Source organism: Benincasa hispida, chromosome 1 (assembly GCF_027475165.1).
Source record: "Benincasa hispida cultivar pf3 chromosome 1, pf3_genome.v1.1, whole genome shotgun sequence".
Taxonomy (NCBI): domain Eukaryota; kingdom Viridiplantae; phylum Streptophyta; class Magnoliopsida; order Cucurbitales; family Cucurbitaceae; genus Benincasa; species Benincasa hispida.
The window spans coordinates 30,770,924-30,794,579 of NC_143478.1; the positions used below are offsets into that span (position 1 = coordinate 30,770,924).

Genomic DNA, 23,656 nt, shown 5'->3' on the forward strand with positions numbered 1-23,656 from the left:
ATAAATTATAAATTAATTATCTATACAAAAATAATTAAATTTAATATTAATTTATCAAACACGGTAGCTAATTTTTTCTAATTTAAAATTAAAACGTACCCAACATTATTCTACTTCCTTTAACACTTGATTCTTCAAAAAGCACAATTGCCACCCTAGAAATCACAAACGAAGTCTAAGAAGGGTAAAACCAAACTATGATAAAGATAAAATTATGAACTTGAGTATTTTAATATATCTACAAAATCACATACCTCACAGACATATTTGCAAAATACCTATTCTATTTTTCACTCATTGTAATTTTCCTGATTATTAGTCTCTAAAAATGCTATCCATGTGATTAGTTTTTTGAGCAAATTGCAAAATTCATCCTTGAAGTATGATAATAATTATAATTACACTTTCAAACTTTTCATTTAGGAGTTCAATTTCTGTAATGTAACTATTGTAAATTAAGAGTCTAATTTTAATATTTATATAAATTTAAGGGCCGAATATTTATGATTTTGCAATTTGCCCCCATTTTCTTTAGTTGAAGGTTGGATAATATGTGTTTTGGTTTTTGTTTTTTTTTTTTTTTTGAGTTATTTATTTATTATTTTTTGAAGAAAATTTTGAGTTTGGATCTCTCATGTCTGTTGTATTAAGAAAACTTAATGTAATTAAAAAATGTATGAAATTCCTATATCGTGCACGGGCTAAACTTAAAGGAGGAAGAAGAAAAAAAAAAACTCCAAAGAACGTTATGAACCAAGTAACTATCTTCACAATTGAACTTGGTTATTAATCTTGTCATTTTATCTCCTTTTTCTCTTTTAATAAATATAATTTGCAATTTGATTGTACTAAAAAATATTGCAATCGGATTATAATTGTTCATCCAACTCAAAGTAAATAAGTGATTATGTAATGCCGTTTTCATCCAAATTGAACGGATTTGGATGAGGATGGAACGGAGAAGTGTCCGACCGGCCCTTTGACCCTCGGTGGAATTCAGAGAAGTTTTTAATGTAGTTCATTTTCTAGATTACCAAACAAGGAAAGACTATGATCAGCTCAATTCCCTCTCCCAGCCCGTTGAATCGGTTGACATCCGCTCACCGATTTCGCGCTAAAACTAAGACGAAGGGTCCAGCAATTTCTGCTCGTCTTGACGATTCTAAGAACTCGGCTAATCAGCAACTCAATCTCTCTGTCCTTCGGTTCACACTCGGTATCTCTCTCTCCCTCTCTATCTGGAAATGGGTACTTTCTGAAGAAATTTGAGAATTTAGGGATATGGGAACAAGTGATTTTTTTTTTTTTTTTTTTTTCAATGTAACATTTCGTTGTAATATGGGGTTTAGGGATTCCTGGGTTGGATGAGTCTTACTTACCCAGATGGATTGGATATGGATTTGGTTCTCTTCTTCTATTGAATCACTTTGTTGGCTCGAATTCAGCTGCTCTCACCACCCCTGCGCAGTTAGTAAGCAAACACAATTTTCTGGGAACGCCTTTGTTTTCTTTATTCTTCTTGGATTTTTATTATTTCTCCTGTTTAATGTGGTTTTTGTTATTCGTAGAGAACTGAAGCTTTAGGCGTTTCTTTGGCAGCATTTTCCATTGCACTCCCCTACTTGGGAAAGTTTCTTAAGGTAACATATTAGATATTACATTGCTGTCTTGCTTGTATACTTCTTTTTTCATCTTCTTTTTCTACTTACTAGAAAATTTCCGTCAATCTCTGTTAAGAGTAAAAAAAAAAAAAAGAAAAGATAAAAAAGGGAGAGAACTAGAGGAACTTGAAACTGCTGGTCTGTGTAGTCCTTAGCACTACTACAGGGCCATTGTCTGCCGTCCGTCAAGTAGGTATTGATGATGGAAAGTTAGTACTCTGAGGAAGAGACTGGGAGTCTGGGGCAGGGAGTAATATATTTGATGGAAATTTTTTAAACGAGAGGGACCTTTCTGATGGCTGAAGAACCTATCATTGAGGGAATGCTTAGGTATCAAAGTTTCCTGATTTGTTCTTGTGTCGAACTTTAAATGGTGGAGTGGTAGATTGTGATGACCTGTACGTGGCAGGATTTGTAAACTTAAGATGATATCTTACTAGACGTTTGGGTTGGGTGGATTTCCACTGATAACCGTATCTAAGCTCAAAGATGCTGAATACATATTTAGCCAAATTCTTCTCAAATTCTATCCAGCCTCTCCGGACTTTGAATAGGATTGTAATTCATTAACCAATAATTTTTCTAGACATCCCGGTCTTCTTATGATTCTGCTTGTAGAGTTCATCTTGGAATCTTCATGTAGATAGAAGCTCTCTCATTAGCCATCTGTCTCGCTTCAATTTCTTCTCTAACATCCTGTTCTTTTTTACATCAATTTGGCTCAAATGTCACCTCAGATCTCTACATTTAGCCTTTTTATCTCTGATAATGACTTAGCTAGGAGCCTAGGACCATACAACAAAGAGTCCCACCTCCTTGCATTATCGTCATCAAGGTTGCCTGCATGACCTTTTTCTATTGAATATGATCTTCTCATTTCGGTGATGAGGTCAATGACAGATTTTTTATTATACATTCTAGCATTGTAGCAGTCCTTGAGTTGCTGACGTGAGTATTAGATTAACTTCACCAAGGCATGAAATAGATGTCTAGTTGAAGCATTGAGACTTTTTCTCCATCACAGTAGCTAGATCCTGTATTTGATTTTTTATTGATTACTTTAGATTCCGAATTGTCAGTTCAATTAAATAGTGATCAATAAGTATCAAATATTATTCACTTTATACTTGCTTGGCCACTGCTTACTGCTTAATAAGGAAAAGTACCCATCTTTGCCTGCAGGGTGCAGTTCCATCTGGCGAAGCTACCCTCCCTGGAGACACTGAGCAAATATTTCTCTTGTCACAAATTGTATCGGATAATGTGAAGGAAGATTTGGCTTGGGCAACATACATATTGCTGCGCAATACAAACAGTATATCAGTGGTATCTCTCAAATTTTTGTTACTTGCTTACATTTTACTTCACAAATATGTAGGAAGAGAACACGTTGTACTCAAAAGATTACATTATTTAGCTTTCTGTGATACTGTCTTAAGTTTTAATTTTTGAATCATTTCTTATCTTTGGAATCAGTTAATACAGATTCAAGGGGCGTTATGTGTTCGAGGATACTGGAATAGTCCAAATGATATATCAGGAGCAGATTTACTTGCCTGGTTTGAGGAGCAGCTTCAGATCATTGGCCTATCTGCATTAAAGGATGCCCTCTATTTCCCTCAGATTTCAGGTATAGAATTGTGTTTTTATCATGTTTTTATGAATGTATTTTTTGCTCTCCTGGTGCACATGAAAAATGTCTTAGAAACGATAATATTAGTGGGGAAAATGTTGTTTCTCCTTAAAAATAGCTTATGCTGACAATGGAATAAATTGATCGAATAGGTTGAAGATAAGCAGTTTTAAGTTGTAACTTTGAATGAATTTTTACAATATTAGAAGTAAGAACGATAGGCCACTGGTAGTTCATGTGTACTAGAGAACGTTTAGGGGGGAAGGGCTTAGACCATTGGAATAAGTAGTTACTCGGGTAGGCTCACTATTGTGACTCGCTAATGTGACATTAGGAGAGAAGAGAAGTGGTGATTGAGATAGGATATATTAGATGTGGCATCTATTGGAGCTTCTACTCTCTAATGGACTCAGGTTTTGATTCTCAACCACTATCAAAATTTGAAGTAATCTGCAGTGTTATTTTGATCTCTTTTCCATATGGTGATGAGATGTTACTCCTGGTTGTTATTCTGACTAGACATACACTAATAGAAGTTGAGGGCGTATGAGAAACTACATTGATATTAAAAGTTAAACAAATACTATGATGCTTTATGAAACTTTTCAAGGTTTTCATAACTTTTATCCAGAATCTGGACTCTGGCAAATGCTGCCCGAGGGCACTCGCTCGGTTTTGGTACAACCGGTGGTTCAAAATCTAAAGCAAAATGGCAGTGAGATGGAAAAGATGGGAGGATTCATACTGCTGGCCTCAAGTTTAAGTTATGCATTTGGCGATAAAGATAGAGCCTGGATAAGAGCTCTTGCTAACAAGTTTGATGACAGGGCCATCCTCTGATATTCATGTGGACCTAAGTAGTAAATCTCTTCTATATTCTTTTCTACTAGTGGCATGTGCATCTCTGAGTTAATGGGCATGGTACTGGTACTTGTTTTTGCAGATATAATTCAGAAATTAATTCTTTTTAGTTCACAATAATGTTGGGGTGGGTGGGAACTTGAACCACTATGCACAGATTGACATACAAAAGTTACTTTTTAATGCAATTGTGTGATAGAGATGGAAAAAAACATAAACGTAATGTTGTGGATATACTCAGAAGCTTAAAAGGGATATAATCTCTATTTCCATTCCTTTTCTTTTCTCTTCATTGCCTTTGGGTCAAAGTCCATGAGAAATTCTTGTAACTTTCTCCATAATATATTGTTCTATGAAACCGCCTTTTTCCTGATATGTTTATTTATTTTATCCACTGAAATACATGCTTGGAATTAACTTTTGGAATATCCTCCACCTATTTGGTACATATTGGCGTTTGCACTTGGATAACCAAATGAATGCTTTTTACGAATTTGTATGGAACAGATGCTTAGCAGATATTGGCATGAAAACTTGGACATGTTGCAGCATCAAAATCTCTTGAGACCCTTGGATTTCGCCTGATCTGCTGAACTCAACGCTTTTCCTCAAATGTAAATTGTTGGGATGAAGATGTAAGAATCCATTAGAGTCTGTTTGGACGTGAAGAAAAATGCACATGAAAAAATATTTGAAGAAAATGAGGGCATACAGCTATCCTAAACTCCTAGTAACCATTTCTTAGTGGTTCTTTCTTTCTCATTAAGCTGAAAATCTTGATATACTCTCCAAAGTTAGGATATTAAAGACTTTTCTGGGCAGAAGAAATAGAAACTGAGCTCCTGAGGTCGCCATCAAGTCTCAGCGGGTTCACTGAAGTACAGCCTGTTAGGGAGCATAAGTTGCAGACATCTTTTTTAAGTTTGCCGAGGAAAGGTCATTGGGAAGAGAAAATCCTTCTTTAAGAACGAAATAATATAATTTCTCCACGTACACAAAGAAAACGAAAAACAAAAAAAATTCTCCTTCGTTTCTCTCTGACTTGAGCTCCTGAGTTTATCTCCTTTTTGTTATCAGGTGTAGATGGTCACTCTGTCCAATGAAAAGTGGTGGTGAAGTTTCAGACAGAGCTACCAGGGGATAACCTTCGAAGCTTTATAATAATTTCTCCAAGCCATACACCAGATTCTGTCAGAGTAGCACAGAAAGGCAACAGTTTGACATTTGCAATACAGGATGAAGAAGATCATTCAAGAGGAACGGGAGATGTATATACTGTCGTATGTTCAAGTACCTTAAGGCGCACCACCTTTCTAATTGCCAATAGCAAGCCTGGCATGAGGCATTGCACATTTATGATATCATGCTTGAGAGTGTACACCTGTGATGCAAGCCATGATAAGTGTCGGAGAAGGAAAAAAAAATCCTACTCCTCTTGTTACAGAATGAGTAGGAAAAATTAAATTTAGTCGTCCCACAGCTCGAAATCATGCAACTTCTTTTAATTTTAGTTGAACAAGAACGGAAACACAACCTAGAACTCACCTCTCCCGGGCGTGAGAAGTAGACATTGGTGCTGGAAGGAAGCCCTGGAAGGACTAGACTGTGCACTCGAACTCCATCTTCTCCTATAACTTGTCCCCTTGCCTAGCAGGCGAAAAGGCAAAATAAGCAAGCTAGTCTTTTTTGAAACGAGCCTTCTAAAAAAGAGCTTCTGAGTTTGATGTCTTAATCATCATAAATTATTATAATCTCTCTAGAAGTTCTATGAAAATCTTGTACACCTATAGTTCGGTGCATGCTGGCCAAATTCCTTTGATTCATGTCACAAGAAACAGTTTTTCTTATTCACATTCTTTGAGATTACACAATTGTGGTTATATGATGTGAAAGTAAAGAGAATACTAGCTGGTACAGCATTCTCATGTTTTACTTTTACCTTTTGTCTCTATTCTTAGCGAGTACTGATACGTCAAATTAAATGAGGCAGAGACTACTTATGACTTATGAGGATTCAGCTTACCGGCACATCTGTTGAAATATCTTCTCTGTTGTAGATCTGGCCCAAGTTTGAGAGGTTGTTGGCTATTTGGGCTGCATCTGAAGATGGGAGATCCTGCCACCAAAAAAGTCAGTATTTAATGTCCATCTGCAACATTTACTACTCTCTCTCTCTCTCTCTTCAGATTTCTAATAGTATTTTTTTCCTAGACAAATGAAAAGTTGAAAGACTAAAAGCCATGTACTTGATTCAGATGTTTAACTAACCTAATGTAAGTGAGAGAGAGAATGCATGTTGATTTGTCTATTGTTTAATGACAGAATGAAAATGGAGAAGTATTACTTTTCTTTCTTTCCCTTTGAAACTGAAAAAGTGAATTAGTTGTTGATATAATTTGATTAACCTGTGACTTCTCTCTGGATTCCACTATCTCTACATTGCTGTAATGGAATGAAGCTGAAATTGCAGCTTGCTGGAGAAGGATAGAGCCAATGGACAGAGTTGGGGCGACAAGACAACCCTGTGACAGAATCCATTAAAGCATTCGCACAGATAGAGAAAGAGGAGAGAGAGGGTTTGAATTAAAATCTCACCCTGTGCTCACCATGCTAGCTTTCTCACAGAAGTTAGATAATGCAGCCACTGTGTCTACTTTTAATCTAGGAACATAAACCACACTTCTCATGCCAAATGCAGTTGCCTAATTTGAAAACAAAACAAGGCAGAAACATGATGTTTCGGGAATTCGAATATTTCCAGAAGAGAGAGAAGAACCCATCAAAAAAGAAGAAAAAAGTTTGATGTTTGCCCAATGGGGAAGGAAGATGAAGATTCTACCTGCTTCACATTCTCATATACTTTAGAAGGTTCGGTAAAATCAACAACTACTCCTGTTTCCTTTGACTGCAAATTAGCAATAAAATATCAATCTTTTGAGACTTAAAGCAGACAAAGTGACGGATGAAGTAACTACTTACTATCATTAAGTATTAGTACCTGAGATATTGAACCTAAAACCATGGTGAGATCATTTAATATGGGTAATTCCAGAGGTTCTTCCATGTCACACACCTAATTTTATCTGTACAGATCAGCAAAACCACAGAGGAGAGAAACAAAGAGATAGAGACAGTGAAAGAGAGACCTTTCCAATGTCTTCTCCTACAGAATGTGAATCAACAGCACCAGCAACCTCCATTCCTCTTGCCTTTGTGACTGCAATAACTGCAGCTCGTCCAATTTCTTTGGCTGCTCCATTAATAATGACCTGTTAAAACAAAAGTAATGAATCTTTGCTGTTGAACCAAACAAATAAGACTCACTGCAGGTTTTGGGTGACCTTGATATTTCCCTGAGATGGTTGTACTGAGCAGAGAATTGAAGATCTCGGTCTCCTTTTCTTTGAGTTCTTATACACTGTAAAGGGGAATTCGCAACCCAGGGCCGCCATTGTTGATGGTTTCAAAGCTCTGTTTCTTCTTCTCTTTCGGAGCTGAAATGGGTCTAATTCCGCAAGAAGATAAGCCCATTTTCACCTTAGCCTTGTGTTTTTGTTTGATAAGGTTTTTGTGTTTGAGATCTATGAATTTGAGCTCATGCGACAGCGACAGTTTACAATTTTCTTGAGAAAATGTAATTAATGAGTGTATAAGTTTCTTTACTCCAAATTAGATTTTGGCTATTTAGTTTGTTTCGTGGGCAGTTCTTTTGATTTATTTGGTGGAATTTTTAAATGTCTTTGAGCATCATCCTAGCATAATTTAATAAGTAGTTATGACCTATATCATCGATTAAGATGTCAAATGCATGAATCTCATACATTCACATATTGTTGAAGGTCAAAAGAAAATCGGAAATAAAGAACTAAAGAAATATAAAATAGAATAAAAACTCAAAAGTAAAAGGAAAGAAAAAAAAAACAATTTATATTCCATTAAATTTGGTTGACTAAATTTATAAATTAAAATGAGAACTTCTGTTTGGGTTCAATTTATATAATTCTCACATGCATGTATAACGTACGGACTTTCATAACATGATAATTATTTGTTATTTTCTCCGTTCCTTTATTTTTCTCTATTTATTTAAGAAAAAAAAAATCCATGACAACTTTTCTTGCTATTCTGGTAGGAATTTTACTATAGGATTTTAGGAGAAGATACTTTTATTCGAATAATTGTGAGATAATTTTAAAGTAGTCATTCTTTGCAAATGATCTCAATTGTTATGAATCAGCAATTTTTTCTTGCTATTCTAGTAGGATTTTCCCCCCCCCCCCAAATTCTATTTAATTCCAATCCTACTAAAATCTCAGAAATCTCAAAATTCTTTTAAAACTAAAATTTTGTTAAACTACACAATTGAAAGAGGCTAAATAAAACAAATGGCTAGGTAAATAATAATAATAATAATAATAATAATAATAATAATAATAATAATAATAATAATAATAATAATACAGTTCTAATATCTTTCTATTTGTAGGGGGAGTTTGTCCACAAAATCTTCCTATTGTAGACCTTATAATGGAAGGTAATTAAAGCAACTTATGAACTAATCCTTTCATGTTTAATATAGATGATAGGGCAACACTAGAATAATTATATACTGTTGAAAGATGTGAAAGTATTAAAAATTGTAGGTAAGCACCAATTATTTTGATGGATGTATGCAGTTGCATTCATATATCTATTCTTATCAAAGTTAATATCAAATTAACATGCAAGTTTTAAGAAAAAGACCATTAACTTTTCAAAAAGACGAAACTACAAAAGTTGATTGATTTTATCTCTTTATAAAGTTGATTGAATTTTTCTCTAAGATATCAATGAAAATCCGTGGGACTAATTAACCTAACACTAAACTACGAAATCCTTTCTCATACAAGTTACATTAAATTAAATAGACCAAAACCTATTGACAAAATTAAATGATTGATTTTTTTTTTTTTTTTTTTCTATTTTAGCTTACAGCATTTATACATATTATATAACTCTCTCTCCTCTAAATTTTCTCTACTAAAATAGAAAGTTAAAAAAAGTAGTCTTTAATCCTTTCCATCTAACTTCTAATTGTGATTTTGGACTAATTCCTCTGGTAAAAAAATACTTTTTAAAGTCTTTTCTTTTTTTAAAAAAAATCAAATCTATATGGAGATGATTGAAAATGATGGGTAAATGAAATTTTAGTAAAAATCTCTAAAGTTAAAAACCATCTTAATCACATTAACAAAATTTTATATGAGGTTGGTTTTGGTATTTACAAAATTATATATGATGTCAGTTTAGATATTTACTAAGTATACAAAATTTTCGTCAAATTAATGTCGGTTTAGGTATTTACTAAGTATACAATTTTTTTTTAAAGGAAATTATTATTATTATTATTATATGGATGTGTATGAGTTTGAAATGGGAGGCAATTTTGCCGCCATTTTACGTATACAAATTTTTCACCAAATTAATGTCGGTTTAGGTATTTGCTAAGTATACAAAATTTATTAAATGTAATAATAATTTTAGGGTCTTTTTTAATATAAAAAATATTTAAAAATATTTACACTTTATAGAAAAGTTTCAAAAGTGACTTTAAAACTTTTTGCTAAAAATTGTAAATATTTTTAGGATTTTTTTATTTATAGGAATTTTTCAATAATTTTTTGTATGTTTTGTCAAATTACACACACAATTTAAATGATATTCTTACATTTATTGATCGTTTAAAAACACCAATTAAACTTTATGTATATATTAAAAAAGATTTAAAAACACTGTTGGTCTTTGAACTTTAGTTTGTAACGGTTTAATCTTTCTACTTTCAATTTTGCAATCTAGTTTCTGAACTTTACTATCTAATAATTTAGGTCCCATTTGATATTTTTTTTTTTAAAAAAATAAGCCTATGGACACTAATTTCACCTCCAAATTTATTGCTTTGTTATCTATTTTTCAGTAATAATTTAAAAAATCAAGCCAAATTTTGAGAACTAAAAAAAATAGCTTTCAAAAAGTTGTTTTTGTTTTTGGAACTTAGTTAAGAATTCAACATTGTACTTAAAAGTAAAAAATATTGATGAAATAGACTTAATTTAAAAAAAATAATAAAAAACCAAATGGTTGCTCAAAGAGACCTTAATTTTTGTACTTTCAAATTTGTAAGAATCTAATCCCTAGTGTAAAGAAATATTTATTAAAATTAGGTATCAATTATTATTATTTAATGATGTTGACTTGAATTTCATGAAAATATTGAGTCTCTAATTAATTTATAGGGTTATCTATGCAAAAAATTGTATTAAATCTTAACACTAATTTTTACAATAAGGAATAAATTATTACATAGTAAAGTTTAGAGACTAAATTGTTACAAAATTGAAAGTACATGGACTAAATCGTTACAAAATAAAGTTCAGAGACTAAATTGTTAGTTCTATATAAATTTAGGAACTAAAATTGATTTTTTCTTAACCCAGATATTTGAATTATGCTCTTAAATCAAAAGATTGTTATAAGAAATTTAAATTTGATCCTTTCAACACTATATAATGTTATTATTGAATGAAATAACGACAGTTATGATAGAAAGTTTGGAGATTTATATATTTGAAACTACAAAATTGGAATATAGTCTTAACTTAAAGACAAAAAATTATAAGTTAATTAAGAGAGAGAGTTGGAATATTTTTCCCCTTTCTTTTCCTTTTTAAGCGAAACCCAACATAAAGAACAGCATTCCATAGACAACTTATTTCACAATCTATAGAGAAATATTAAAATACAACTCCAAGGAGACCCCACCAACCCATGTGAATATTAGTATAAATTTAAAATATATATATGTCTTTTAATGTATAATCTCTCACATTTGACCAAGGAAAAGTAAGAGCATCTAACGGTTGAGATTACTCTAACATGGAAAATAAACAAGGGAATAATGTAGAATATCTATCAATATATATATATATATATAAATATGTATATACACATAGATATTCCCATTAAACTTTACCATCATTGATATGTTCTTAACTTCCAAAAAGAAAGCTTTCAAAACCAACTAATCCTCAAAAAGAGAGAGACACACATTGGAGCAACCAACAACCTTTCCAATGATATAATATATTTTTTCATGTTTTGCATTATCTCAACATCATTATCTTTCCATCCACCACCTTTTTTTTTTTTTTTTTTTAAGTATGGCAAAATGAAATTCAATATTTTCAAAAACCTCTTTTTCTTTCTCTAAAGGTGACTAAAAAAAATTAAATTGATGGTGTTAGTACAATAATAATGAATTGCATATCTTCTATATTGGGTTTTACTTAATTAATGTTTATTTATACTAATAATTCTTTTTTGTACTTGAAAGAGTTTTTTTATCCCCTAAAAGGTTGTCAATCATCAAGAATTAGTGGGAGTGAAAGAATAGTGGAAATAGGGTTTTTCTTTTCTTTTTTGACATATTCACTGAAAAAATATATATGATTGAATTTTTCTTTTTCATTGATATGATGTTTCGAAAAGTACGGTTTTTCTTTAATAATTAGTATTTTCCTTTAAATTGCCACAATAAAAAAAATAATGTAATTAAATTATGGGATAGGAGAATCAAACTTCACTATGCCAATTGAGCAACGCTCTTATTGACAACAAAATAGTATTTTGTAATTAATAAGAAATTATAAATAAACTCAATTATGAATCTAATCCTTAAATTATTACTTTAATTTCATATATTTACTCACAATTTATTTAAAATTCACATTAACATCGGTTGGATTAAGCTCAATAAGTTGACTTAATGAATATTGAATGGAAGGATAGTATAGGATGATAAGTGTTTGTTTGTTAGAGTGACATTACAAAAATAGGAGAAGAGATTACATGTTATTCATGCAATAAATTTTCAATAGAATTTGATTTTCGTTGATTAGAAATTAAACACAAAAAGATTAATTATATAACAAATAGAAAGTTTTATTTATTATTATTATTATTTTATTTTTTAATTTTACCAAATGGTAATTCCAAGTCCACCGACAGCCGTGCAAATTAGTTTAAATATTGTATAAAAAAGGTGACTAGAAAATAAAGAGAAAGTCGAAAGTATATACTTTAAAAAGAGGTGAAGTCATAATAATAATAATAATAATAATAATAATAAAAAAAGAAAGTATAAAAACACTATAATTGGAGGAATAATGAAGAAAGAGTCAACGAATTCAGTAGGTTGCAACGTCCCCGTCGGAACGACGTCCGCATGGAATTAAAACCTTTGATTTGACCTGCCACGCGCAATGACTTCTTACTCCAATCGAAAGGTGACGCGTGGTATACACACGCCGCAGTGTCGGTGGTGCTTGCCAATTGGTCAGACCGTGGAGGAATAGATGTGGCCTGTCCTCGTGTCCCATTGGGCCCCACTCCCAAATGTTACTGCATAATTTTTCAATTTTCTGGGGATCACATTTTCAAAGATATTTTCAAAACCTTTACTATATAATTTTTAATGTCATCAAGCTTCATTTTCTCTATTATTACCTCAATTATAAAACACAATAACACTATCTAGATATAACCGCACCATTAAATTTAACCAACATGATACTGATACCATCTGTAAGAGATAATAAAATTTTCACATATCTTTACACTTATTGTGATATTATCTACTTTAAACATATTTTTTCATAACTATATTATTGGAACCACTCAAACAATTATTTAGTCAATGTGAGATTTTGGTCGTACTCCAATAATTAATTACAAATACGAGTATAGCTTAATGAAAAAGAATGCATCAACTATCATCTCAAAATTAGACTATTTGATCTCCATCCAAACCATGTTTGAATTTTAAAATTTAGTTACTTCCTTTTTCATATTATTTTTGTACAAATGGATTAATATTTCATGTTTTTAAATGTATCCTTAAAAAATGTTTTTAAATGATGAGAAGAGTATGAATAAGTAAATTCTTAGTTATCATATTGATTTATTTTTAAATAGAAATTTCTTTTTAAATTAAATAGCAATTAAAAAAACTGTCTTCGTGTTTGAACAGTGAGATGGAAACTTAAAAACTAGGCATTCATTGAAAATAAATTGGATTTCATGTTTTTTAATATGTGTTTATACTAGATTTTTGAATGGATTCCGATTTAAGAAATTGTTTAGAATAATATTTTTGATATGTTGATATGGTTACATTTAGTATTAACTAATTAACTTTCAACTATTATTAACTACTTTATTAACATAGTTTATATTATAAATTTTGTATAGTTATGATTTTCTAATATTATACAATTTATAATATATTATTAATATTTAAAGTTATAAAAATGAAAGGAACCATGAAATACAATATTTATTAAAAAGTTTATGTTTTTAATGTAATTATGTATTTTAAAATCCATAACTTGAATTAAACATAAATACGTTGCATGAAAATTTTCAGATTAGGTAATAAAAAAATGTTATGAAAAACAAATTTACTAAACACTCGCTGAATCATTTATTTAAAAAAATTGATCAACCTAATTTATCAATAATTGTTAATCTGGTTGATCTTTCAAAATAAAATAATTATTTTTTTAATCTAAATATTATGTATTACCATGTAAGGATATAAAATATAAATTTCAAATTTCATTTAGACATATGATGAATAAAAGGCATAGATTAATTAAACTTTAATTGGTTAAAAAATGGACTCACTTCAATTCTAAAGTAAATAATTTGTCAACTTTTTTATACTTCAATTCATCTACCATTTGTAGTTCATATTAGGGACAACACCAAAGTGGCTGTTGTCAACGGCCAAATGGCACCAACTCAGCATCCAATCATCAAAGAGGAGTCACGGAGGATAGAAAATATCTCAGACAATGGAATAAACCAAAACCACGATCGGTTATGAATTTGTTTAATGGAGTATTCGTGTTACCAATTAGGTGTCCATCTGTATATTTCTAGTATTTTGATTATTCTTTTATATTTAATTTATTTCCCTTAATTAGGGTTAGATGTTGTATAAATTGGTACCATTGCCTCATTCTTTAGTATGTGAAATAATATAGAAGAAATCCTCCATGTATAGCTTGTTTATCTTGGTATCAGATGCTTTAATGGCCAATGTCAGTTCCTCTAGAAGTGTAATCGGTTCTAAACCCTCGAAATTTTACAACCCACCGTTGAATAAACAACTCAACCAGATTACTAGCATCAACCTCGATCGAGGGAACTTCCTACTATGGAAGACACTTGCCTTGCATATCCTAAGAAGCTATAAGCTTGAAAGACACCTCTCTGGTATGAATCCCTAACCACCCATGTTTTTATCTTCCTTTGATGAACGCTTATCTTCAACAACTGGAAACGTTAAAGACACCCACAGGATCTGACCTAGTGTCTGGTGGATCAGTGAGTACCACCATCGAAAAGAGTCTCAATCCACAATATAAGGCTTGGATCACTATTGACCAAATACTGTTAGGGTGGCTGTATAACTCAATGGCTTCAAAGGTAGTCGTACAACTCGTGGGCTTTGAAAATGCGAAAGAGTTGTGGCAAACCATTTAAGACCTTTTTGAAGTCTAATCGAGAGTCGAAGAAGATTATCTGTGACAAGTATTTCAGCAAACAGGAAAGGTAACACTAAGATGAGTGAATACCTAATGATTATGAAAACTCACTCTGACAAGTTGGCACGGGCTGGTAGTCCGATAACCACCAGAGCCCTGATCTCTTAAGTTCTTCTTGGTTTGGATGAAGAATTTAACCCTATTATTGTAGGTATACAAGGGAAACTAGGGATATCCTGGCTTGATATGCAATCTGAATTACTCTCATTTGAGAAACGTCTTAAGCATCAGAACATAGTTTCGTTTTCTTTTAATTGGCTATAGGTCACGAACGAGAAAAGAGGCTTGCTAAAGAAGCAGCAGTCCTTTTACACAACCGGTTGCTGTAAATTCAACATTCAACCGTGGATAGTCAATGACCAAGCCACAACCGTATCAGAATTAATCGGTCTCAATTTAGAGGCCAACATGGGAATATGAATACTGGAAACACCAAGTATTCTAATGGGAATATTTGGAAAGTAATATTTGAATAAGATTCAAATTAATTAATTTAAGTGAATGGTATTGTACATGTACATGCGATGTATATGATAATTAAATATATACATTAAATTGAGTTTAATGTGTAATTGGTTATTTAATTATTTTTCAAAATAAAATAAAATAAGTATTATTTAATTGGGTTAATTAATTAAATAAGTGTTATTTAATTAAATAGGCCAATTAACTAAATAAGTGTTATTTAATTAACTATAGAAAAGGAACATATATATTAGGAAAAGGAAAATATATTAGAGAAAGACCTTGACCCTTCCTTATATAAAGACCTCCCTATGACCTTTTACAAAACACACAATACAGTCTCATTGTAGAGAAACTTTGACAATACACAACTTCCTAGTGTTATTGTGCAGAATTTTCTCCGAGTCTCCCTACTATCCAAAAAATACTATTCTCCTCTCACTCTCCCAATAGTTGGATACCACTTATCCTCTATTGGAATCCTAAGAGAATAACGAGGTCTTTCTTATGGTAGTGTTCGAGGTTGTTCAAGTAGTTGTTCGTGATCAAGACCGTTTAGAGATCCGTTCGTTGGAACCTTGGAGAGACTTGTTTGTAGTGTTAGGGAGTCTACAAAGGTAAGAATCGTTCTAATCATTTATCTAAAAGCATGCTAATTTACATATTTGTTTATTCTGTTTAATGTAACAATTTTTTTTTAATGTAAAATCGAATCATGGGATACAAGACATTCCTCGTTGAAACGCTTCCGCTGTAGGATCCAATATCCACAATTGGTATCAGAGACAATTTCTTGCATTTTCGTTCTTCGTATTTTTTCAAGAAAAAATCGTTTAGAGGTGGGTATTATATTATGAACTATGAACGTTTGAATATTGGTTTGCAAAATTGGATGTTTTCGATTTTGGTACTAGATTACTTTTTAATTTGATTAAATTATAAGGGTCCGTTGTATTTTTGGGCAATTTATTTCTTGCTTCGAGTCTTTAAGCCTGTGTCGTTTGTGGAAAAAAATTGCTTGAAAAGAACCTGGGAAGACAAAGGCGAAACAAGAGACAACAGAGAGAAAAAGTGCAGTTTGATTTTTCAGGGACAACTTTCACTAATCTGTCGAATTTTGGAGTTCTATCCGTTGGATCGTGCTGAAATTTGGTAGGATACCTAGGTCTCGTTTTGAATGGTTGAATCTTCGTTTTAAGCTCTGGTTTATCCATCATTGCCTCCAAACAGAAGCCGTTTTTCTTCCCTAATTTCCTTTTTTGTAATTTTATTACTTTATTAATTAAATTAATATAGTTATATTAATTTAATCAATTAATTTTGCATCAAGTGCCAAAATTCGGTTCATTTTTTTTTAAATTTAAGTATTCATTAGATGGATGTTTATTTATTTATTTGAATTCATTACATATTGGATGTCATATAGATTCAAAATACCCACCTTAAGATAAACATATACATGCATCATAATTAAATATAAAGGGTTATATTTTAGATGCATGATTAAATTAACCTGCTCATGCATCATAATATAAGTGTTATGTTAGTGATGTATGTTAACCTAAACATGTCTATGCATCATACTATATATTAAAATTGTTATAATAAATAGTGGAATGATGTATGTGAATGTTTCATGGTTACATAGGTTTAATAATTCATTAAATTATAAAGAGTTATAGTTTTAATGAGATAGATTAAAATCTATAGACAAGAATGCATGCAAACATAGGTCCAAATTAATTTTAAATTGTTTAAAGTTGATTCTTATGTTATTTCTAATGGGATTAAGAATGGGTTAATCTTTTTAATTTGTTTTAATAGGATTCAAATGTTTTTAAATAGAAGATTAAATTTATAAAATAATTTTCCATAAGGAACCGTTGTCTAAAAAAGGTTTTGTTTAGGATGGGGTATTTAAACTAACGAAAACGGAACACCTCCACCTGGGAACCGACCTGGAAGGTAAATTGGGCAAATATTTTATAAGCATACAATAAATGATTGATTTATTAAAAGAGTTTAATAAATGAAATCAAGTATTGTTAAATTATTCAATATAAATGTTATATTAAGCAAATCTAAAGGATTTAGATAAATTCCTTAGTCGAGTTTTAACTAATTATAATAAAATCCTAATAGAATATTAGAATACTTTAGTGGGAGGAAGTTGGTATATATGATATATCAAATTTCAACTCTCACGTCCCCAAGAGTTCACAACGTGAGATCCATGTTCGGTTTCGTGCCGCCCTGGGAGCGGCCTATATTTGAAGAGTATTTGCATGGGTCAATAACAAGGCGAATGGGGAAAGTATTCATAGTAAGTGAGAGAGGGACACGTGTCAACCTATCCCACGGTCTCCTCCATTAGGTTGCACCATGAGATTCCTATTATAAAACCCGCACCTTACTTTCCCTTTTTTTAATTGTGTTTATTATTTAAGTTAAGTAAATTATTGAGTTAAACATTTAAGTTATATTGGATTTTGTGCATTTTGAGGAAAAGGATAAAGTTTGAAAAAGGAAAATATTTAATTATGGAAACTTAGCTTTCACTTACTTGTTAATCTGGCCATATAAAGAGAATTTCTGGCCAAGTGTTAATCGTGCTGAAGGGTGTTTGAGCATCGAGTGAGCGCAAGGCAAGCATCGAATAAATGCTATTGAGCCTCGAGTATAAGTAATCGAAGAAGGGTCGAGCATTGAGTATAAGCGATCAAGGAAAGGGTCGAGCGTCAAGGGTAAGCGAGGAAGGGTTGCACGTTGAGTACGAGCGATTGAGTAAGGAGCGTGCATCGAACGAGCTCTCAGCGTCGAGTTTTCCATCAAGTATCGAGTCCTTCCATCGAGTATTTAACAAAGAGTCACAGAATTTTCCATCGAGTAAGGACCTTTCTCCATCGAGTTTTTCCAACGAAGATCGAGTTGCTCGAAACGTTCAATTTTAAACTTCTCTTTTAGTTACCCGGACAGATGGCTTAATCTCGGCCCTTAATCTCCAATAGTGGGTGAGGTGGCTTAAGGAGATTTCATGCAAAGGGCTGGGTAGCAGTATAAAAAGGGAAGAGGAATTTAAGGGCTTGTTTTGGACGATTTGCTCGAGCAAACTAGACGAATTTGGTACCATTGGAAAGCACTGTGAGTCTAGTTTCAGAAATTGAGCCTTTAGAAGGGAGTTATCCCCGAAAAGAGGGCCGAAGAAGGAAATAAGAGTTGAAGGCTCATTTTTCAGGAATTTTCGGGAACTCGACGAAGAAACGTAGATCTAGACCGAACCACTTGGATTTTCAAGCTGAAATTTTAAGGTATTATCATGAACACCATTTCAAGTAAGTTTGTAGAAGGAATCTTGCAAGAAAAGGTCTAGGGTTCGAGTTACATATTTTGGAAATTAAACCTAGAATATTTACTCAAGTAGGGAGTTGCGGTTAAGACTTTCGGGAAAGATTTGAATTACCACATTTACAATCTAACAAAATAGATATACATCATACTATAAATTACCGGCATGCTTTGAACAATAAATAACAAGAAAACAAGAAAACATACCAGTTGAAGAACACTTCTCCACAAAAAAATCTCGTTCTCTCGAAAAGGGACTGCTCCTCTCGCTCTCCCTAGAACATCCAAGCAATCGTCCACCAAAACATCCGGTCGTCTACTCACGAATGGCCTCCACACGAACACAACAATGGGGATGACACCACCACTTAGAACCTTCGTATTCTCGGTGTGAGAATCTAGGAGGTGTGGGCTCTGTTGGATTTGGTAGAGGGAAGAAGGAAATGAAGATCGCATACAACAACTAAGCAAATGGGAGAATGCAGAGTCTATCGCATAGACAATGCTTGATCGTTTAGAAGAAGGTATACGATTGTTTAGTAAATAGGTTGCGATCATATAAACGATCTTTTAACTAACACTGGTAAGCGATCATTTAAAAAATAGCTAGACGATCGTTTAGCAAATCCTATGTGATCGTTTAGAAAGAGGCGCGCGTGTATACGATCTTGTAGAAACTTTGAGCTATCGTGTAGTCTCTCAGTTTTCTATGCGATATGCTGTATACACCTCTTAAGAGAATTATGTGATCTCATTGCAAAATGAAAACGATTTTCATTTTATTCTTCAGTTACAAAAAACTTAATGAAACCTCCCACTAACACACAGTTATAGAGAAAACGCCGGCACAATTATCCTATAATTGTCCAATTAAAAAAATAAATATAATCATATAATATTCATTAACCTATAATTTAATATCACATATAAACTATAGTGTTTTCTCCTCCACTAGATATAAATCATATTTATATCCATTTTCCTCCAAATAATGTATCTCATACATAAAATCAATCATATCATATATTCAATCATATCATATATAATCGAACTCTCTCTTCTAAGACTCTTAGTTATTTAGTTATTATACTAGGTAAAAGAAGGGGGAATAAACACTTGTTTTTCACTACTGTTAGCATGTTAGCTTTGAACACTTCAAACTGACCCAAAAACTTATTCTCAACTTGAATCCATTGATCTACCAAGGGGACCTTATGGACCTATGGCTCGAAGCTCCAACGGTACGAGAATAGTTGACTAAACTCTTTAGCCATGAGATCCACCATCCGTTAACTGCCAGACATTCCACTAAAGACCGACAGCTGAACTCTTCTTACTACAGATATATTTCTGTGTCCAACAGATATAATCAATCAATAGTATGATAACCCTTCACAGATGCTTATAAGTACAGTCGGGCCAATTTATCGTTTTGCCCCTGTAGTTATATCTAACTTCTTAAGTACCACTAATCCCTCTAATGGACAATACAACATAGTCCTACTATGTGTGGACACCTCTCGGGCCATGAGAAGGTGTGTGGAACCACATCGTTCAAGCCTCGGGATCAACCCTTAAGGGAGCAATCTAACTACTTACCCCTGCTTCGAGGAAGGAGTGAATTCCATCTTGTGTAGCCGAGTTCCTAGCTCCAAATCAGACGAATCCTCAATATGGTAGGTTTGAGTCGACAATCAGTCCACTCACACTCATGCAAATCAAAGGACCATCTTCAAAGACAGAGTTCCCAACGCACTTAGGATTGAGATCATGTTACCTATGGTCATCCTAGTGAAGTGAAGTCTTTGTTATGAACGACATTATATAACAAGACGTTAACACTTCGTGGTCAGGTCTTATATAAACTCTTTGTATAGGACGCTCCCGCTCGCATGTCCCCACATAAATGATCAGGATCAGACCATCTGTAGCAAGTTACAACACTTGTAACTATTCTATAAAGCGGGTCGCATCATAGCGTTACTAGGATAAGGTTTCCCTCCTATATCCATATACTATAGACTATTTTGGTTATCACTTAAGACATGATCCATTTGTATGTCTCCACATACATGCTTAAGTTACATAATGAAAACAAGGGATTTTAGTTTATCGGTTTTTGGTAAAGCAAATAAAACATCCAATGTTCAAAGACAAGTAGTGAAGAAAATATCATATATTATACATCACAAGCGTTTGTTCAAAAATGTGTTTACAAACTAAAGGACACGAGAGTTTAGGGCATCATCCCCAACATTACTGACATTAAGGAATGGCTGGCAGCCCAATTGCAAATGAAAGATTTGGGAGAGCGCAGTATATACTCGGTGAAGGAACTTTTATCAAAGAGAACCTATGAGCGGAAACAAAATTGTTCCAAATTCATTGTGACAGAATTACAAGCATTCAAAAACATACAAACTAATTATGCATTTTAGAACAAATTACGACATGCTTTCATAAATTAAATACAAAGGAACGAGAGGCTTACCTTTGAAGAACTCTTCTTCTGTTTTTCTCTCGTTCTTGTGAAGAACTGGGACCAACAACCTCTTGCTGTCACTGCAAATCGTTTACCCAAACCTCTCGCTGTCGCTTAGCACATGAACAGTCTTCTCCACGAACAAGTAGCCTCTCGGACACCACCACTTAGTGACCTTGGTATTCTCGGAGTGAGAATCCAGGAGGTGTGGTGATGCGCGAAATTGGAAGTCAATTTTACTCGATAACCAACTTCCCTTGGACGCATTATGCGATGCAGTTCCTAAGATATGCGTTGATAGTCATGCACCGATGGTCATGCATTAGAATGAAAATTGCATTAACGAATGTGTGCGATGACCATGCGTCCCGTCATAAGTTTTCTTGCGTTCACGCTAAGTATAACATGAAATCAAGTTTCTCGGATAATCCGAGGTCGAACACAGGGACTTGTAACTATATGTTTGCGGTGATTGTGCATGCGGCGGTTGAATTTGAATGGAGGGGATATTGCTATGTTAATCCTACTCCTACTCCTATCTAACAGACAACGTAATGAGAATATGCATGAAAGGTAGAGATTAGACAAACCTTTACATGAAATAAATGTGTGGGAAAATGGATAAAATGCGAAGATGTTTTCATTGCAAAACTTAAGAGTGATCGCAAGGGTAACTTTAGTCAGCGTCAGACTATGCGATCATGTTACAACCATACACGGCAAGTCATTTTCCAATGGAATTGCAGTGCTCCTAATTCTAGGACGCATGTGTTGAACGCAAAGTATCCATATAGCTTATTCCTAAATCTCTACTCTAGTCCTATGTGATGATGCAAAATGCATGAAAGCAAGGTGACCACATTCAATCCTATCCTATCTCTAGGATGCATGCAATGCGTTAATAACAAAAAGTGCTCATTCCTAAGTGCCTATCTCTGGTATTATGTGTTCTAATATGGCTCTCCCAAGCCTAGATTCTGACCTGACCTTCCCAAGCCTGGATCCTGTCCTTAGACTACCCTCCCGAGTATCCCTAATGGACGAATGAAGCATACATAATACAAGACAATCGCATATACTTCGCTGACCTATGGTTGTTACTATCCCTAGTGAACAACACATACCTTGCTTAATGCGTCCAACCACTTACCCTCTCAGGCAGTTGATTGTTGCTGACTTCACTCATGGACAAGCAATGTGTTAGCCTATAGACAGGCATTGCAGTAGCTCACACTAAGCAAATAAGGTTACTCACATACTCGCACAATGCAGACCTCTCGGTAGTTTTCTACATGCTTCATATCCCTAATCCACATGACTAAGTATGCAATACCTAAGCAATCCCACTAAGTGTTACAATGAAAGTAAAGATGCTAAGCAAGAAGATGGAGATAAAGTCGAGGAAAAAGATAAATGCATTGAAAACACATTGTATTAATTTCTTAATTCCAAATTGTTATACAATACAATATGAGAAAAGAAAGGAAAAGAAATGACCGGCTGGAAGCAAAGATTTACTTCCAGCGGATGTGCATCAAGGCTGCCAGTGGTGCCATGGATGGGTGGAGGAGCTGAATCTCTTGAGATCTAGCTCCGGTCATCAATCGAAATGGATGAAGGAGATGAAGAACTCTCAGCGTCTTCTCACGCAGTTTATCTGGATCATAAGGATCCGCCATAGGAGAACCTCAGGCGAAAACCTTAGATTAAATGAATTTGAGCTCATCGGCTTCTATTTATAGAGTTTGGATCGCCAACAGCATTAATTGGACTGCTCTGAGTCTAACGTTCGGCGCGTTAGTCCTTTCTGAACCTCTGCCACTAATGGCGTGGTAGGTGAAATGTCAGCATCAACTTTGGATTTTCTCGAGGTAGATGCGTTGATGCGTTCATTCCACCAACTTTGTAATGATCCCATTAGAATTCGTTGTCGCATAGCCGCAGTCATTCAATGGCAGCATTCACTTAACACTGCAACTCTACATGATGACCGCAATCGCTTGACGAGCGCAATTCCCATGCAATGGACGCATACGGCTAATTATCGCAACATCCATGCGTTGATCGATGTGTTTACCTTGCGATAGAGTGTTTCTCCGCATGCGGTCGTCTATGCGATGGTTCGATTTTCGCATTTACGTTCATTTCCTGCATTGGCTATAAAAATAGAACATTGAACGCATCACAAAGTAATGAGTTAGCTGAGATTCAACATGCTGATCGACGCAAACTCTTTTTCTCATGAATTTCTAGCACGATCGATGCAATTTCTGCCTAACAACCTTCATAATTCTAAGAAAAAGGACTAAGATGACATGCATATATGCATGTCATCATGTGGGCTCTGTTGTATTTGGTAGAGGGAAGGAGGAAACAACGATCGTACTCAACGACGAAGTAAGTGGGAGAGGAATAGTGTCTATCGTATAGACTTGTGCTTGATAAATTAGTAAAAGTACACGATCGTTTAGGAAATCAGATGTGATCATTTAAAGAATCTCGTTAAGGCGCGCGATCGTTTAGAAAAACTTTACACAATCGTTTAGTCAACAGCACGTGTACA

General features: G+C 33.6%; 2 protein-coding genes across 7 annotated transcripts; one reads left to right on the plus strand and one right to left on the minus strand.

The window, feature by feature from the left end:
- Positions 1 to 676: 676 nt before the first annotated feature.
- Positions 677 to 7,858, plus strand: HCF208 (chaperone (DUF2930)). 5 transcript variants are annotated; one of them, XR_016531691.1, is made up of 9 exons: positions 679 to 1,216; positions 1,350 to 1,471; positions 1,569 to 1,640; positions 2,844 to 2,987; positions 3,138 to 3,291; positions 3,926 to 4,154; positions 6,114 to 6,285; positions 6,626 to 7,023; positions 7,247 to 7,858. XR_016531691.1 is itself a non-coding variant. In XM_090317010.1 (7 exons), exons 1-6 carry the CDS (start codon positions 1,051 to 1,053, stop codon positions 4,132 to 4,134), a joined length of 867 nt encoding a protein of 288 aa, XP_090173136.1. In that variant the 5' UTR covers positions 679 to 1,050; the 3' UTR covers positions 4,135 to 4,154; positions 5,233 to 6,085. The 5 variants fall into 5 exon arrangements, 2 of the variants coding, with proteins under 2 accessions (XP_038884000.1, XP_090173136.1); XR_016531689.1 differs by having other exon boundaries at positions 4,663 to 6,285; positions 6,626 to 7,858; XR_016531690.1 differs by lacking the exons at positions 6,114 to 6,285; positions 6,626 to 7,023; positions 7,247 to 7,858 and adding exons at positions 4,663 to 5,091; positions 5,233 to 6,085.
- CRR1 (Dihydrodipicolinate reductase, bacterial/plant) lies at positions 5,096 to 7,629 on the minus strand. Of its 2 annotated transcripts, XM_039028061.2 has the most exons (10): positions 7,497 to 7,629; positions 7,302 to 7,424; positions 7,154 to 7,228; positions 6,995 to 7,060; positions 6,762 to 6,857; positions 6,561 to 6,677; positions 6,179 to 6,271; positions 5,701 to 5,802; positions 5,450 to 5,536; positions 5,096 to 5,343 (listed from the first exon to the last, which is right to left on the minus strand). In XM_039028061.2, the coding sequence occupies exons 1-10, from the start codon at positions 7,605 to 7,607 to the stop codon at positions 5,311 to 5,313; spliced, it is 903 nt and encodes a 300-aa protein (XP_038883989.1). In that variant the 5' UTR covers positions 7,608 to 7,629; the 3' UTR covers positions 5,096 to 5,310. The 2 variants fall into 2 exon arrangements, with proteins under 2 accessions (XP_038883989.1, XP_038883982.1); XM_039028054.2 differs by having other exon boundaries at positions 5,183 to 5,536.
- Positions 7,859 to 23,656: the final 15,798 nt, after the last annotated feature.